This window comes from Nymphaea colorata, chromosome 10 (assembly GCF_008831285.2).
Source record: "Nymphaea colorata isolate Beijing-Zhang1983 chromosome 10, ASM883128v2, whole genome shotgun sequence".
NCBI lineage: Eukaryota > Viridiplantae > Streptophyta > Magnoliopsida > Nymphaeales > Nymphaeaceae > Nymphaea > Nymphaea colorata.
In genome coordinates, this window is record NC_045147.1 from 22081994 (window position 1) to 22094245 (window position 12252).

Below are 12252 nucleotides of genomic sequence, written 5' to 3' on the forward strand. Positions count from 1 at the left end.
TGGGGCATTGCCTGTGTGCATACCTGTGTAGCAAATGGCGCTGTCAATATGATCAGAATCATAAGGTTGAACCTTTTCACAAGAGGATGTGGAGAATCCTCAAATAGAGCTATTAGGCAAGAAGGCAACACCGCTTGATATAGAAGGCAACCATCATTGATACTCGTTTGTTCCAAAATCCATATCAGATCCGCGTGGATTTAAGAAATTATTGTTGTTGCAACTGTATTACCTTGTATTATCTTCATTTTTTTCTATTCTTACTCCTTTAAACAAGGGGAACTTGATGTAGACTGGTGGTGAAAACAATAGAAACCACACCTTGAATCATGGAAAACAATAGAAACCAATCTCAATTAGCATTCTCAATCAGCATGAACATCGGGCGGTGAATCTCTATTTCATGTTTCCAATGTGTGGTACAGAGTTCAAAATACAGCAACAAGGGGCGTGGCTTTCGACGACGGTGACACATTTTCAAGACAAAGTCATGCCAGTAAATTAGGACAAACATGAAACCAGAAAAACCAGGTTAATCCTACAACACAAGACGCAACCACTCCCCGATGGCTTTTTTTGACGAAAAAGCCAGTCATGACAAAGATAAATGTACAAGGCAGCAGCAATAACTGCGCCCAAACACAAAGCCAATTTCTTATGACTTGCTTATAACCAAAGACAATCCAGTAGTCACCTCAACCTGCACACTGGTTAGGGGTAGGAAGAGACTCTGTTGATGGCGTTACACAAAGTTCATTTGTCTCTTTTTCTTTCTTTTCTTCTGCACAATTCATTTTTTCCACATTGCCGCTGGTGATAGGGTTGGTACTGAAGTCATCTTCTTCCTCATCTTCACTTGTGCTAAAGGATGGACTTTGTTTGTTAGATACTGATAGAGCAGACTGTGTGTTGAAGCTGAACCCACTAGAGCCAGAGGCTGTGTTCTCTGCTTGTGCCTGCTTTCTGAAACTTCTGTTGGGTGTTTTTGGACTAACGTGACCTTCTCCATAGACAACCAAATCTTCACAGGCATCATCATCTGTATGGTGCTCTTGATCCAGCTGCCTCAAGAAGCATTCCTCTATGTCATTCAGTGACTCGCCTTCATCCCCACTAGTGTGACTGTAGTCTGCCTGATCCTCATCGGATGTGTATTCTCTCTCGTCATAGCTGCTGCCAGTGTCCTGCTCACTGTTGCAGCTACCATCTTCAGCTTGATGATCTGGGGAGGAAGTTAATGTCGAGTATCCTCCTGTCATGGCAACCTCTTGGCGTTCCCGAAGAGTCCTCAGGATCAATGTCTTGAGAAAATTCATAACTTGGACAGCATGCATCAGGGCTGTTAATGGATCCGACATCTGGAACAAGAACCTTTGGTTAGGATTTTCATGATCAGGTGTTTATGCATGACACTGAAGAATTACGCTTGAGTTCCTGTAGCAAACTACCTGGGTCATGTTTGGCGCAAAAACCATTGCAATGTTTCTCGCATTCATCTTGTTCATATCTTCTTCTTCAACAACGTCAGCCATTAACTCCACTGCCCAGTTAAGAAGTGCAGCCTGTGTTGGACCAAGCAGCTTCACGAGTTCAACGAAGTCTTCTTCCGTCTTGCATTCAAGAACTTGGTCCGGAGAAAGGCCATCTAGAACACCTTCAGGAAGCTCTCTAAACCAAGCCTGCAAACGGAGAATTTTTTTTCTTTTCAGGCATAATTGGAACCTTTTGTTCAAACAAATGAATTAGTGAATGTAATATTGGGACGGCGAGAAATAATTCTCAAGACGAAGCTATTCGGCCTAACTCGGCAAGACAGGATCACTTTTTGAGATTCTGGCCAAGCTCGCATAAATGTGTCAATGTCACTGAAGGCTGGCTAAATGTCAGTCGGAAACCAACCACCAAAAGGCCCAAAATCTGATACAACAGGCATATTCAAATATGTTGCCTGAAGTTGACAATTCGTCGTACCTTTATCAAACCTGCCAAACAATGAACATCTATGTCATCTGGCACAGTTCCTTTGTTCAGCTGCTCTCTCACGTGCTCCTCCTCACTATTTTCTGGATTAATACGAAATATGCCTTCCGTCTATTATCCCGTCACAGTAAAAAGCAAAAGGTCAGTAACATTATGTAGCCTCCGTAAAAACAATTTTCTGGGTTTCAGAAACGAATTCAAAAGTTCCATGAAAGTCCAACTACATCAGCTGTTCTTGTTTGAATTGAAAAGATAATGCACCTTAAGGCCCCCTGCCATGTACAAATGCTCCTGCATCAGCAAAAGGATGGTTGGCACACTATTTCCTTTGGAATCATAAGAACATTGCATCGATTCGGCTGAAACTCCGAACACTCTTGCACTGTATGAGAGAAAAAGAGGACATGACATTAGCATCTTTTGCAGTAACAGAATTACTTGGAAGACGCAACATTAATCAGTGATTCGGTATAGAGAATTCCTTGCTATAATATTAAGAAGGTCAGAGACATGTCTTGTACGAGCTTCATGATCATCCGATTCCTTTCTTCTTTCTCACTAAGGACTAGACAGATAAAGAGGTTAGCTTCCTAACTCCGAATGTACATTTCTTTTCCTATTTGAAAAATTGCCCTGTCCCTCTGCAGGTTCAGAATGTTCATGACTGGCACTTTGAGTTTTTCCTGTCGCATGCGCCTTAATATGGTCTATATTTCCAAAACTGCATTTTCTTGTCATCCCTGCATTTTTTTCTGGGGAGTGGTTACAACTGAAGGAAAGTACAATAAATGCTCGCAGCTCAAGTTTGAAGCACTTGGATGTTGAAAACGGTCAGTCAAATGCATATGGACAACTGTTGGTGACGCAGTATTACTGTTCCTGTTGAAAAACTTTTTGAACCGCTACAAGTTTATTCATCTCCATTTCCAATATTAATTGGGTGTACCTGTCCCATCTCTCTCTCTCTTTCTTTCTCACAAAAGCAACTGGTTGAGGCAAGGGGTTGTACAAACCGTTCAAAAACAATGAGACTACTAAACAAAACCTTTCTCACCCTGAGCCAGCATCAAGCATCCGGCCAGACAAACCCGTAGGCTCGTAAGCAAATTGAGCCCACTTTTAGAATTGCATTTGTGATAAGCGTTAGTACGAGTCCCACGGCAAGGTTACCTTGGAGTACCACTGAATCTGGTTAGTTTAGCAACCATTACTAAATACTATCATGAGATCCGTTATCCAATTCAGAATTCAAGTTTATATTGCTTCTATTCTCAACACTCTTGCTAAACCAGAAAGAAAAACGCATTTATTACGTCTGCTCTTGACGTCTATTCCATTATAAAAGCATAAGGAGGCACGTGAATAGCTTAAATGAGATGTACCTCACTACCATCCACGGTACAGCTCATGCTAAGATTCTAGCGTGCAAATGAAGCATCAAAAACAGAGATTTATATGAGGAAAAGAACACAACCACTGAATTCAGACTCCTCCTCCTTGAACCAGAGAAACAACAAAAAAAAAAAAAAGAAATTTTCAAAATCACCAGAGACATCAAGCCACAGTCACAGGAATTCGATTTCCTTTTCACAGGAACAAAATCAAACACAAAGAAACTAGTGCTAAACTCAGACCTTGCACTGGGAGCCTTTGTGGGAACTTCAAGCTCAAACTCAATTGGCAGGCCAAGGAAGCCATTGAACCGATCAAACGTGACGTGTGCGACATGTTTCACGTCCGTCGGCCAGCCGATCTCCATGGGACGAAGAGTCACGGCTACGGCGACGTCGTCCCCGTCTCGCCTCCGGTCCAGTCGGCACGAAGACATCATTGATCTCCTCAAAGCTGCTAACAGAAGAGCAACCAGTGAGGATACCTGCAAGCTGCCGCCACCGCCTTTCGGCTGCTCCTCCGCCATCTTACCGCCACCACCATCATCGGTTCTTGGAGTCACCATTCCTTCCTTCTCCCTCTCTCCCCTCCCTCCCTCCCTCCCTCTCTCAGCTGGAAATGTGCAAACTGAGAGAAAGAGATCTCGGGTTTGAATAAATTTTGAGCTGCGGGCCGATTCAAATTCTAACGTCTACTTTTAATTTCCACTATTTTCTATGTTTGGAGAACACCCGGATATGTTCTTTAAATATCAAGAATGCCACACATCCCGATCAAACACTGGAGCTCTTTTTCAATGAGACAAATAATTCTTCGTCCCTCTGATACAATGGAAAACCATATGCATTTCAAACGAGATGCTTTTATCTATGAGAATTTAATATCTTCGCACCGTGTTTGAAGCAATGGCGAGGGGATTTTCGTAATGTGGGAAAATTCCAAGGATAAGACGTTTTGTACGATATGGCACTATCGTAAAGTCGGATACGAATCTAGGATATTTCGGGAATTTTTATTATTAGATTTTTGTATAAAGCTCCCTCTCTTCGTACACAGAAAAGTAAACATTAAGATATCTACGGTAAATACTATGCCCATAATGCCCTTCAATAAGTGTCCTTATTTAATATGGATGGTGCTGTTCTCGTCTTAGAAACCAATAAAAGGGTAAAATTGAAAAATAACAAATAACAAGTAAGAAACAAACAGAAAGGGGAGCGCGCTGTTCTTCGTCTTTTTTATTCCTCTTTCTCTCTCTCTCTCTCTCTAGAAAAATATAAATATGTGTCATAAATGAATGGGTTTGAAGGTCGGTACCATCCCTTGAGAAATCGAAAATGCCATTTACGTCCTGGGCTGAACACGAGCCCTCCTAGATTGCTCGGCTCGAGGTTGACTCAAGCCCGAGTCCGGCTTTCGATTCGGTAACGAGTCGAAGTTTGAGTTTGATCTAACGGGTTTAAGTGGCACGCGCCAACTCCTTCAAAGGCTTTCAAAAGCCCGAAATTCAGGTAATCGGCGATATATATAAGAGAGAGAGAGGCCCACAAGGAAGTGAACAACGAGGAAGCTGTTCCCTCTTTTACCGTCACCACTCTGCTCCGATGCAAGAGTTCTTCGTTTTGAAATTCAAAGCGGCCCATCGGTTGACGTCTCTCGCTCTCTTTTTTTATTTACTTTAATATTCACCTGCAACAGCAGCAGAAGCTGCCAGGAAAAGGAGAGGCGAAAAGTTTGGAAAGATATTGGAAGTGAAAACGAAAGGAAGCAAGAGGGCGGTGTTTGGGTTCGAATTGCAACGGCTCGGGTGGAGTGGAGTTCCTCTTTATTGTGCTTCGGGAAACTTTGGCCCCTTTGATTTCCTCGCTCATTATTCACGGGAAATTTTGTACATTAAATGGAGAATTTGACTAAAACCCCTTAGTCCTAGGGCTTGATTTTGATGTGGGTAGAGCCAGCACCGGTTGGGGAACTGAACGGGTTTGCTCCTTGCTGAAGAACATGGGTTGAATTTGCGCTACTGATAAAAAAGATTTGATCACTAAATCAGTCGGATGTTGCTTGATCAGACTTAAAAGAGTAGGATTCGGATGCAGATGTGCAACGTGCAAAATTTAATATGAACTTTTATATTTCGTCATATATCAGTCAGATCGGCAAGCAAAATCTTATACAGAATTCGAATTCAAACACCAACTGGGTTGAAAGTTTTTGTGTTTGAGATGAGTTAAATATTTTAAGAAAACAGAAACGCGGTTTCCAAAACACAGTAGAGCTACCGGCAATGGCAGTAGGAAGTCCAATCGTTTATCTTATCAATTTCTTTGTAACTATCAGACCATTTGGATACAAAAATAACAGACCAATTAAAAATAATTATTAAGTGTTTTTTTGTGCAATCTAATTTCATGGATATGATCTTAAGAGTGATACTGGTTTCCAGATTCGAAGATGAATGATTTTTGTTATTCTATCATAGAGAACACTATAAATATCGCAGATAGTTTCATTAATGTAATCTCCTTTTCGGGGAGGAGGAGGAACTCACGTCCAATCACAAACTTTGGGAGTTTTGAGATGGAGAAATTTATTCTCCAAAAACGGCACACAAAAATGAGACGTCACAAAATATAATAACATTTACCAGTAAAAACTACAATGAATCAAAACCAGATATGTTTGAATTTAAGAATGAAAAAGTGTAACCGTTTTCAAGATTGTTCAGCCCAAGGTACATGATGATGTTGGGTCATGTATGACTTAGTTTCTTTAACTTTACATACTAGCCACAAGGGAAACCATGCATATACCGATCCCTCTGGCCACTAGTTCGAGTGACATGGGCATCCACACCTCTTTTGTCAATGGAAGGCAACTAATGCTCTACTTAATGTGGAGCCTAAGCCCTAACTTAGGTATCAATGTAGCACTAAACCCTAGAGAAAAGGAATGGGAATGTAGCACTAAACCCTAGAGAAAAGGAAAGGGAGAGAGATTTAGTTTTTGGCTATGTTGGTTGTATGTTATATGCATAGACCTGTGCATGATGCCTGTGTGCATGATTCCTACCCCATAAGAGCGTCCTCATCAATGTAGACCAGGAGACCACATGCCATGAACCGGAAGCTGTGCATGATGCACCCTAGTGCATTCCCTAGTGGTGGAAATTTATCTTGTTCACCTAAGAACTAACTTGTACTATATATTACCATGGATCCAGCAACACGGAACTAAGCCACAGGGGCTGATCAAACCGCTGATTGGACATGGATATATGTAGGGCTGTACAACAAGCCGAACCAACTTGGGCTCAACTCGAACCAAGTTAATGCTTATACGAGTTAACATTAAACGAGTGAGTTAAATGGGTTAAACGAGTTGAATTCGAACTCGAGCTTGCTATAAGAAGCTCGACTTGAATTCGAGGTTGAGTTTTTTTAGCTGAGCCCGAGGTCAGGCTCAGCTTGTGTGCAGCCGTACATGCATGACCGCTGGATTAATGATCAACTGTTGATAATAAGGCCGGTTCTTCAAACAAAATCCAGATTGTACCATTCCACGCAGTCTCTGTCTCTCTGTTGTGAGGAAACGAGGTGCATCGGGGGATGTCCACTTTTACCTTCACGCGAGAGACAAAAGCTCATGTGCATGCATCCTCCAATGCTCTCCATTAACTCCAATATCAAGTTCATCGTTAACAATGATAATAATAGGAATAAAGATCGTGTCAAGAATTGAAGACTAAACTCTATTAGCGGTTATCGAAGCGGGATCCCTCTTAATTAACATCACAAAAAATTGCAGGCGCGGCCTTCGGGAACAGTGATCATTTTAGTTGTATAATTTTAGATTTTACAGCTCCCGAAATACCACTTATTCTACACCGTGCTTCTATTAATATACTAGTTTTGTTTTCCATTTCTATGTTCTTAAAGATATACATACGATCTGTACCCAGCAATGTTTTTATTACAACCGACTGCATGGGAAACGGCGATTCATCTTTCCTACCTGCGGCGCTGCAGCTTATGAAAAATATGAAGGTAAGCACTGGATCAAGTGACATGTTTGTAAATGCATTATTTTATTGCAAGAATTCTGTGGGGGCGTTTGGATGGCACCCTCATCTAATCAATTCTGCAAAAAAAATTAGCTTTATGAAAATTAAGTTTTTTTTTTATGAGCTTTAAAAACTTGTTTTGTTTGTTTGGTGATACATCCAAAACCTTATTTTTCATGAATTATGTGAGGGTTTTCACTTCTTTTTATAAAACCAAGTTTTTTCAGATGTTCCAGAAACCTGGTGTAATATTAGTTGTTTCTCTCCAAGACCAGTTTTGGGGTGTCGTCCAATTAAATGCATCTATAGAAGTTATTTGGCCGCAGTGGTAGGAACATTCTGTGAGTATCATTTGCATCTGCTTGGAAGAATGTTTCTGATGCCAAAGGACCCTTTAGAATTTCATGGCAATGCGAGTTGAATGTAGAATGAACACATCATGTGTAAGATGACTAAGAAATAAAGAGACACAGGCCTATTCAAGTGATCTCATTTTAAACAGTTTCTTGTCATGAAATGATACTCCTGAATAATTAAAGATCCAATATGTACGAATAAGAAAGAACTAAATTTGGGCTTTAAATATTGAATGCAATGTAAATACTACATTTTTGGTGAATTTGAAAGTTTTAGTTTCTTCGTTGAAGAGAGGAATGAAGAGGAGCGCAGGACGACATGGTAGTACTAGTATTTCTGGTTGAACTCCAAGTATCCTGACCTGATCAATAAGCCTCCATTGTGAACTTCAAGTGATTAGGAGGTTCATCCCTACCTCCCAAAAAATGTATGAAGGACCTCCCATTCTTCTACCTCTCTGGTTTTGGATTGAGTCCACTGCATCCATGTTAGTGATGGTAGCAGCCCATCCGTCAACTTGGATGTCGCACCCCATCACCTTTTCATAATCACTTTTTTATGCATGAGCATAACGACTACGAGAGTTAGACCTGCAATTAACAAGCCCCTACCCCAACCAGCTACCCTGCCCCTTGCTCATGATTGCAAACTTATTATTTCCATGTGCTTTTCAACAAATCAATTGCGTGGGTTTAGTGGTTCGGTTCTGACCCTGGATATCAGATCCCTCCAAGTTTAGGTAGAGAACACAGGAGCCGGTAAAGAAGCTGACAACAGTAGTACTGTTTCTTGTTCACATATCCGCCTCAATCTAAGCATCATATCACGGCCAATTCCCTATTCTCTTTTGCTTTTTTCTTTTTGTAAATAATGTAAGTTTGTTCTTTCTTGGAAAAAGGTTCTACCATTCGACCTTTTTCTCTCAACAATTTTAAAGAAATTAAGCTTAGGCTGGATCAAGAAATTAAGAAAATTGTATGATATTTTATGGGAGATTATTAGCTAAGAGATAAAAGTTTCCGTTGTTTATTGTTAAGGTCAACCATTGTGGTTTCTCATCGATAGTGGTATCTGTCATACCTCCATGCCTGTATGATACCAAATGCATGATTTTCTTCAACACCAAAGAGGCTCCGTCAAAAATTCACGCAATTGGCTTTTAGTTGCAGCTGTCTACCGATAGTCCGGGCAGCGACAATGAGATACCTAAACTGGTTGCGTAACTTGTGGACCAGGCTTTCCTGCCGGCATACACACTCGATAATATTGGATCCGACCTACTAGGTAGGTACATACCCAAAAAAATTATCATCCAGTTTCCATCAGCTAAATAAAGATTTGATCATTTTCTCTGCAAACCCAAAATCCTGTAAGCCCAACTTCCGCATAGATCTCTGTAATTTGTGTTGAATCTGACGTAGTTGGCAGTTCAATTGCGAATTCATGTTAATTTTCTCATGAAACCATTGGATCTCAAGTCTTTGTACATAAGATTCAAACATGCCCATTTGATATCACAGTAATGAATTAAGTTTTATTCGCCGTTGGAGTTCAATTTCAACCTGGAAAAGCCCTCAGATCAACCTATACATGAATCCCACATACTGGTAGCGGCAACTTTTAGATGGTCAAATTGCAGTAGTGGATAGGTGAACCCTTCAATCCAAGAGTATTGGGTAGCACATGTTTCTCTTGCTCAATGCATGACGGCTATGTTCCTAAGCATATGATTGCCAGGCAAGGAAATCGGTAGAATATGAAGAATATACATGTATGGTCCATATTCGGGCGTCCAGAGTCCACATTTCACGACATATCTGCAACCGATTATATGCAGTGAGAGATCAGAACAAAAGAATGGTCAGGCTTGCTTCCCTGTCATCTTACTGACCATCGTTGTCTTCTTCCTCTCCCTGTAACAAACAATAGGTGGATCAGTTGCCTACAAAAGGGCAGGCCCGCTGTGCACTTTGCTGTGTGGAACTAAATAGCTCTCAGTTAAAGAAGAAATTGAACACTAGTTCATTTTCCTTTTGTTGGCAGCAGAAAAGATGAAAGCTTGCCTGCTCTTAGCATTCTTGTTTCTCTATTCTTGCTTTCAAGCACCAGCGGCCTCCCATGAGGCCGCAGGGCTGAGCCATAACTTCTATGGGAAGAGCTGCCCGTGCGCCGAGGACACTGTTAGGAGCATAACTTGGGCTCATGTCTCCAAGAATTCAGCCTTGCCTGCTAAATTCTTGAGAATGCAGTTCCATGACTGCTTTGTCAGGGTGATTACAAAGAAGCAAACACTTCTCTCTCTCTCTCTCTCTCTCTCTCCCCCTCTTACCCATCTTCTAACTACAATGTTCTCTTTCGCAGGGATGTGATGCATCTATACTCTTAAACTCTACTGCAAACAGCAAGGCTGAAAAGGATGCAGCTCCAAACCTGTCCTTATCTGGCTTTGATGTTATAGACGAGGTGAAATCTAAGCTAGAAGAGACATGCCCAGGCGTTGTTTCATGTGCAGATATTATTGCCTTAGCCGCAAGGGATGCCGTTTCCTTCCAAGTAAGGGTTTCATATATATATATATATATGGATTTTAAATTCTCCTGCCATCTTAAACTCTATTACATCCACCCTATGCATTACATGGTAAGAGAAGCTGAAGGATTTTCATATCCAAAGTCCAAACAAGAAATCTACAAATCCTTTATATATATGTATACATATGAACGCATGTACTGATCATTGTGCATTATATTTGAGTTGGGTGCAGTACAAGAAGCCAATGTGGGACGTGCTAACAGGGCGAAGAGATGGAAGAGTTTCACTTTTATCCGAGGCAAATGCAAACATTCCCTCGCCCTTGTCAAATTTCTCCACCCTGCTGCAAAACTTTTCTAGCAAAGGTTTAGGCCTTGAAGATCTAGTGGTTCTATCTGGTAATAAGTTTAACCAAGTTTATTAACTAATTAAGCCAATAAATGGTTTCGCTTGGGGGCAGAATTCACAATATCTAGATTTGAGTTTGACTCAGATGGTCATAACTGAATAATACGGATATTGAAAAAGTAGGGAATGTGATCTGTTGCAGGAGCACACACCATAGGGGTGGGCCACTGCAACCTGTTCAGCAAGAGGCTGTACAACTTCACAGGGAAGGGAGACGCGGACCCGTCGCTGGACCCGACCTACGCCGCCTTCCTGCGGAAGCAGTGCAAGGGCCCCTCCGACAACGCCACCGTCGTCGCCATGGACCCTCTCACGCCTCTCTTCTTCGACAACCGCTACTTCGCCTCCGTCCAGCAGCACCGGGGACTCTTCCAGTCCGACGCCGCGCTGCTCACCGACGCCGAGTCCCAGAGGGTCGTGAAGGAGATGCTGAAGGGACCCCACAAATTCTTCGCCCACTTCGCCCACTCCATCAAGAAGATGGGCAGCGTCGGCGTGCTCACCGGGAACGCCGGCGAGATCAGGAAGAAGTGCTACGTTGTCAACTCTTGAAAATCTCGGGAGTTTTATTCCTTCGAACGGGTTGATTTAGCTTTTCGAGAGAGATGTTTCTACCCAAATGCGGAGAAAGAATGCAATCAACGTTATTTGTTTTTCAGTCAATGAAATTCCCATAAAAATTCGCTACATTCTTGAAAATGGCAGACTAAAGAAAACAAAAAATCTTCACGCTTTTGGATGACGTCTTTTATAAGAAACTTGGTTTATGGTGATCAAAGACAATCTTATTCTGCGCGTCTCAAATCGTATTGAGTTCTGAATTTGATTCACAGAAAAATTTAATTTACGAGCAAAGGGTCAAATCAAATGCATTTCTGAACATGGGTCTCAATGATATGAATTAATTAAGACAGCGGTATATATAAAATGTATTGAGTCTATTACGTCGCTTCTAACTATAATATTTTGATCCTAATATAAATAAAATGTGTCACAGAAAAAGTATCCACATTAACATAGCTTTGAAAAATGATATCACAGAAATATCACGAATATTAATTGTCACTAACTTCGCATTGTACATAATTGAGGCTTTGCTGTTCAATTCCATCTCTGCGTTCAACATATTTGCTTCGATGTCTGAGCCAGATCAGAGCGGACCGCAATTGTTTCGACAGGCTATTGATGAGACAATTTATCTCGAACAAATTATCCATCAAATCTATCTACCACCAACTTCACCCAGATGATTTTAACTAACCGCTTATCTAGGCAAGCGCGGTCGGCGGTCTTCTTGAATGTTCCGCTCAATCTTTATCTCGCAGACCAAATTCTCCGCTAAGTTAATCTTCTCAAACGGTCAGTCCATCCAGAAGCTTTCTACTCCTAAAAAAAATTGAGAAACTTATTTCTCATTTATGAAAACTATATTTTAATTTACTATATGGGAGAATTTATTTTTCATTCACACTCAATGCATTTTTTGTTTTGTACGGGTACGTGGGCATGGACATTATTAAGTT

General features: G+C 41.2%; 2 protein-coding genes across 2 annotated transcripts; one reads left to right on the plus strand and one right to left on the minus strand.

The window, feature by feature from the left end:
* Nucleotides 1-356: 356 nt before the first annotated feature.
* Nucleotides 357-3966, minus strand: LOC116261904 (rho GTPase-activating protein 5-like). The gene is made up of 5 exons (XM_031640833.2): nt 3615-3966; nt 2242-2362; nt 1972-2091; nt 1449-1679; nt 357-1358 (listed from the first exon to the last, which is right to left on the minus strand). The coding sequence occupies exons 1-5, from the start codon at nt 3935-3937 to the stop codon at nt 696-698; spliced, it is 1458 nt and encodes a 485-aa protein (XP_031496693.1). The 5' UTR covers nt 3938-3966; the 3' UTR covers nt 357-695.
* Nucleotides 3967-9799: 5833 nt separating this feature from the next.
* LOC116262797 (peroxidase 24-like) lies at nt 9800-11377 on the plus strand. The gene is made up of 4 exons (XM_031642302.2): nt 9800-10059; nt 10151-10342; nt 10554-10719; nt 10872-11377. The coding sequence occupies exons 1-4, from the start codon at nt 9841-9843 to the stop codon at nt 11279-11281; spliced, it is 987 nt and encodes a 328-aa protein (XP_031498162.1). The 5' UTR covers nt 9800-9840; the 3' UTR covers nt 11282-11377.
* Nucleotides 11378-12252: the final 875 nt, after the last annotated feature.

Coding starts and splice junctions, on each gene's coding strand:
- LOC116261904 (XM_031640833.2), bottom strand. CDS start 3,937: ATGGTGACTCCAAGAACCGATGATGGTGGTGGCGGTAAGATGGCGGAG. Junction 2,092..2,241: donor ACATGGCAGGGGGCCTTAAG/GTGCATTATCTT, acceptor ACGGGATAATAG/ACGGAAGGCATATTTCGTAT. Junction 1,359..1,448: donor TTGCGCCAAACATGACCCAG/GTAGTTTGCTAC, acceptor TTCTTGTTCCAG/ATGTCGGATCCATTAACAGC.
- LOC116262797 (XM_031642302.2), top strand. CDS start 9,841: ATGAAAGCTTGCCTGCTCTTAGCATTCTTGTTTCTCTATTCTTGCTTT. Junction 10,060..10,150: donor TCCATGACTGCTTTGTCAGG/GTGATTACAAAG, acceptor TCTCTTTCGCAG/GGATGTGATGCATCTATACT. Junction 10,343..10,553: donor GGGATGCCGTTTCCTTCCAA/GTAAGGGTTTCA, acceptor AGTTGGGTGCAG/TACAAGAAGCCAATGTGGGA.